Source organism: Cibotium barometz, chromosome 12 (genome assembly GCF_041138505.1).
Source record: "Cibotium barometz isolate CiBa-2024 chromosome 12, ASM4113850v1, whole genome shotgun sequence".
NCBI lineage: Eukaryota > Viridiplantae > Streptophyta > Polypodiopsida > Cyatheales > Cibotiaceae > Cibotium > Cibotium barometz.
This window is the reverse complement of record NC_141057.1, coordinates 10410944-10416657: the sequence shown is the minus strand read 5'-3', so window position 1 is coordinate 10416657 and position 5714 is coordinate 10410944. Positions and strand designations below refer to the sequence as shown.

The window sequence follows — 5714 nt, the reverse complement described above, 5'->3', positions numbered from 1 at the left end:
CTAGATTCTAGATTACTGTCCAATAAGGAGGTACCCAACAGAAAAGTCCGTTTACCAGCTCCCTGAAATGCCATTATAGTATGCTTCTGCTCATAAGCTGCATCCCCATCACCTACTTTTTTAGGTATGGCCTTAAAGTTGATCAAAGAGATCGATCTTAGAAAGAGCAGTGAAGCAGAGCCCCTCACAGCATAATTCACGCAGAGTCAGTCAGTCATAAAGCATTGCCTTCCGCTTGCATAAAACTGTTGATTTCTTGGCTGAATGTTCAACGATCTGGCTGGCATTAAAAGATTTGAAACCCTTCTGAAATTGTTTGAAACAATTTCATTTTTCACTTCAGAAAGAGGCAGTAAACAGTGGAAATACACATTAGACCCATCCACGGGTGTCTTCTAGCCAAGGATACATTGAATGCCTACAAGCAGGGCAGGCTGCTAGCTTTGAACTGTAGATACAGAAAGCCTTCACTGCTTAAAAAAGAATGAAATCAGGTCCCATCATTTGTAACAGATCAACCCCTACGTCCTCCTGAAGGCGGGATTAGGCTTGAAAACCTGCCCCAGAAGAGCCATCTTCGGGACATCCAATTCTCCACATGCCTGCACAGGTTTTGAAATTTTAGAAATAAAAGAAGACCATCCAGAACAATGGCTTGATGTCCTTATCGTTATTTACCTGCAAATTCTCCCAGATGCTGGATCAAAGTAGTATTCAGTGAAGCCAGTTGCTGCAAGGTGAGAATCAACATGTCAATTTGATAAAAATAATCAAAGCATATTCCTTTACCAATATCCAATGTATGGATTTGCATAAAGAGATGTCTTACAAGACAGGATTGGCCTCCAAGGGAACTTCAAAACACAGCTGAAGCGCCAGTAAGCAACAAATTTATCCTGTGCAGCAATAAAGCTGAACATCCCATCAGGACAAAAAACAGGCGAGAAAACTCTCAAATGGATGTGTCATCTAGTAAGGACTCACGCTTAGCTCTTCTGATTTCACTAGCTTCACATCTGACTTCTCCAGCAAAGAGCCAAAATTGCTACAATTGTTTTTGAAGCGCCTTAGGCTTTTGAAAGAACCTGCAGGGTCTGCAAACTCACAATCTTCTTCATAGACTCCAGTGGACACATTTCCTGCAGAAGGATAAATTGCGTTATTAGGAAACTGAAACTACCTATAATTAGCCACCCTTATGATATTCGTACTGACAAAAGATAACGATTTACAAAGATCACTTGCTTCGAAGAAAGAAACAATAAATTTGGGCATACCTAGAAAATTTTCTCTGAATGACAAACCCAGTTTTCCCTCCACTTGGGAAACCATACCTTTGCATATTGGGGCAAAATTCTGACATTGAAGCTACTTTAACTGTTAGAACTGCTGACCGTCTTTTCTGCTCCTGCCATTTCCTTGGCCCTTTGTTTGCAAGCATTTGAAAAGTGTCATAAAAGTCATTTAACAAGTTGCCCAACTCTTGGCCCCCTTGGCTAGGCTGGTGTGCACATGCTTAGGTTGCCCAAAACTGGTCCAAAACTGCCTAAAACAAGTCCATTTCTACTCCACGCTGATTCGCTACTGATTTTGCCCTAACAGTAACCCTAATTGGTAGCCATACGACGAGACACACACATACACTGACTACCCTGTACAAGTGTCCTCGACTGTCATGGCACATGCATCTAAGGACAAATGCAGACAGCCTATCTCAACCAAGAGAGACAACTATACATCATTATGAAGCCCGATCTATTTGAAAGCTTGCAAAAATGTAAAGGGAAGATGCAAAGGGCTTCTTTACAAAGAAAGGTAAGCAAGAGCAAATCCTAAAGAGGTGTTCAGCTGACTTGTGTTAGTGGGCAAAGGATCCCTCCCCATTCTATTGATACTTCACAAAATTTCGGAGAAGCCAAGGCAGAAAGAAAGAAAGTTATATTAAACATTTGCAACAAAAAACCCAAGGGTCAATGAGACCAAAGTGTTATAGTAGTTGCATGAGGTAACTGGATCATGGAAAAGAAAAATGAAAATGAAATGACTAGCTACATGTACAATCAAGATCATGATCATGTGACGAGAGGTTAGTCCTCTCAATGTAAAGTGCAAAAGTAGCCACCTGGCTCATATACTTGAGATCATGATCATGTGAGGAGAGGATAGTCCTCTCAATGTAAATTGTAAAAGTAGCCACTTGGCTCATATAATCGAGATCATGACGAATGCCTTATACTTTAGAGACAACAGATGTAATGAGTTTGCGATCCCAATACAAGGGTCCAAAATAGAAGAAAGGAAGATTGTGGTGAGGAGTGCAAACGTAGCCACCCGGCTCATATAATACAAGACAAGAACTACCACCTGTGGTATGATCACTGTGTGAGGGAGACCTCACTGATGAGGGCAAAAGGATGAAAGGACAGATGTGTGAGAGATCGGAGCAAATCAACACAGCATGAAATGGATGAATGAGTGTATGTATAATGGTGAAGTAATCCAGTACAAGAGGCCCTATGATGTGAGGTGACTCTAAGTAGTAGACCGGCGAAGAAGCAAAGATGAAGTCGAAGCAAGAGGCTTGGTCGGTGACGAAGGCTCGAGTCGGGGACAAAGGCTCGAGTCGGGGACAGCGGTGGCACCCCGTGAAGATGTAGATGCTGTAAACGCAGGACTGCACTAGACGCAGGTGTGCTGCCGAATACAGAGGGAGCAGAAACGCTGCAATGGTAGAGACAATGGTGAAGATGTGCGCATAGATCAGCTGGGCTTCTGCTATAATAGAGCCAATGGCTCAAAGTGATGCGCAGGGCTGCTGAAGTGTAGTTGATGATAATCAGCGTTGATGAGGGTTCAGGCGGCTGCGACAGTGAGCAGGTGGTGAAGCGTTGTAGATGTGTATACGTTGCGCCAACGGCTGCTGGTATGCTGCGCTGGCTGGTTGATGTCAAAGATCAGTGATCACCGGGCTGCTGCTGAGTGTGCTGCACAGGTGTTATCGCACTAGCTTGTTGACGTGTTGGTTGATGGCAACTGCTGGTTGCATTGGTTGATGATCATGATGGTTGACACCGAATGACAAATAGAAAGGTAGACATCCAGTATAAGCCATCCTTCTCAGCTTGACCTCGGGCAACAGCGAGACCGGTAGTCTCAACAATTACCTTGACAACTCGCTGTTGAAGTAAACTCCACGATAGAGTTGGGTCAGCTGGGAAATAGAAAGTCAGTTGAGACCCAAGTTAGGAACAAGATAGGCGTTGTCTAAGGTTGCCTGGTTGGGGCTTGTGGTAGTGTCAAATAATACAGTGCCAACAGATTTGATCAGCATCAGCCACATCGAACTTCACCCTTAGCATGACGTTGAGAGATGAAAATATTGGCATTGTGTGCCATATGGTGTGTAGCTCCAATGTCGACTATCCACGTGACCAGATGGCCATAGGGAAGAGTTGGGTGGACTTCGATGATTGACACAGATGGATCATCAGGTAGTTGATAGATCTGAACGAGGGCAGAAGCTTCCATACGCTTACTGCCTCGTCTAGCCCAATGTTTCTTCTTCCTTTCGGAAGAGTGGCCAGAGTCTAACTTAGATGTGGCATGAGCGACATTGGCTGAGGGGCCGAGATGAGGTGTAAGAGAAGACCAATCAAACATTCCTTCTGGGGTGGCAAAGGATATTGACTCGGGGGGGGGGGGGGGGGGGGGGGTGGGGGGCAAAGGATACTGACCTTGAGCAACCTGACCAGTGTTTTGCCAGTGAAAAGATCTAGGCCAATTTGTACCAGTGCCTTGTTGATGGTTCCCTGGTGGGGGACCCTACAGAGTAGGTGTTGGAGTATTACCCCCTCTTGACCGCCAATTTGGGGCATTGATGCCACCTTGGTTGTTTTGGCAATTCGAGTTGTTGGTGTTGGGGTTGTTACCTCTGTTTTTGTCACGTGCACACCCGTGCCATGGCTAATCTTCGGCATGAACTGTCTAAATCCCTGATTAGTGCAGCATTAGGATAAGCATCCTCATCATCAGTAGCATCAGAAGCATCACCATTTGTAGGAGCATCAGCATCAGCACCATTATCCATACCATCATCATCAACATCAACAGCTTCAGGAGCAGCACATAAGTTATCAAGGGCATGACGGGCCTAGGGCACCCTATCGGCAGCCAACAGTGCTGTCCAAGTTACAGGCAACAGAAGGGCCATTAGCAAGGCATAGGGTGTGGACAGCAACAACGAAGCGCAGCAGTTAATGAGGAAAAGCAACATTTGTTTGTCCACCCAAAACAGGCCGACAACAGTATATACTGGCTGACTTGGTCCTCAAGCTCATATATAAGCACCATTCAATATTCGGCAAAGTTAATTAGTTCATAATCATCATTCATTCATAGTATTAGTAGAACATATGTAGAAGAGGGCCCCTATGGGGCTGACCACAGGCCTAATTCATGTACAAGCAAATCAGTTACCTTTTTGTACCATAGTAATACAGAAAACTTGACACTCAATCTCTCTCTTCCCTCTCCTCTATGTCTTAATCATATGTCAATTAGCCAGCAAGGCTTCCGTGCATGCAACATTGGTATCAGTGCAGTCAGGCTCAGCCCACTAAGCTATGTCCCAAGGAAGGTGCACAGTTCCAGCAAGAAGAATGCAGAAGGGTAGCAGATGGAGTGGTCTGCAAACAGGCGAAGCCAAAGGAAGCATCCCCTGAGGGTAGGTACGCATACCCAGTACTTCACTAAGCCCTCTGCATGATCAATTCCGGCAGGTGACCCACCGCTGTGTCAAGGTTAAGGGAAAGCATGCATGTGGACATCAGTGAACAGATGCTCAATTCCTCATCAAAGACTTGGAAGTGGAGATCAGGAGTGAAGGTGTTCAGACCAGAATGAAACTTCGGTAGAAGACCTTGCATGAGCTCCACTATGGCAGTGACATTCCTAGCTTTCCAATAGCGGATGACTTCAGGAGGTGCTAGTGAGGGGTGTCGTGTCGGTTCAAGTCCCTTCACCAAGTTCCAAGAAACTAGGGAAGTGAAACATGTTCCATAAGGTTAGCCTAGGTGGTGTAATTAGACCCATTGAAATGAGTCTTTTTTGTGAAAGCATCTTTGAACATAGAAACATGAAGGGAAGGAGATGGTGGGATCCAGGATGGCTGGTACCCATATCCGGAGTGTAGAGGATTAGGTGGTACTCTAGAATAACCACTAATACCCAACACAAGTGTAGGACTTGGCGAGGGTAATCCATAATATGGGATATAAGGCTGGGCACTCAGCGCAGGTGGAATACTTGGATGAGGCACAAATCCTTGAGTGGGGACATAAGCTGGTACTGGTGTAGTGTGTTAGAACATTCATCCCCAGTTTTTGCCCATGTCTGGTGTCCTTTTGGTCCCTTTTGCATGGCCCTTGATTGTGGGCTGCTGGCCACCCTTATTTTATATATTTTTCTCGGATTTTTCTCAGCCTGGATGCCTTTTTTCCAGTCGGCCGGCTTCAGATGCCCAGTCAGCTAGCTTCAACATTTCCAGTCGGCCAGCTCTCCCCACCTATAAATAGGTGGGCTGGCCTCTCACTTTTGTATCTTGCCTAGTCTATCTTTTGCTCCCTCACTTATGAGACTACTTCTGTCTCTTGCTTGGGACTATATCACTTCAATATATTCAGCATAGTTGCTCCATATCTCTCTCTCTCTTGCAC

The 5714-nt window shown here is 45.2% G+C and overlaps 1 protein-coding gene across 1 annotated transcript in view; it reads right to left on the bottom strand.

The window, feature by feature from the left end:
* Positions 1–214: 214 nt before the first annotated feature.
* The window catches only part of LOC147633040 (Nuclear transport factor 2 (NTF2) family protein), a 22855-nt gene continuing 17355 nt past the window's right edge, over positions 215–5714 (bottom strand). Inside the window, 5 exon segments of the mRNA XM_086806037.1 lie at positions 215–586; positions 589–602; positions 679–730; positions 830–896; positions 985–1139. Coding sequence (XP_086662163.1) covers positions 522–586; positions 589–602; positions 679–730; positions 830–896; positions 985–1139 — 353 coding nt within the window. The 3' untranslated portion in view covers positions 215–521.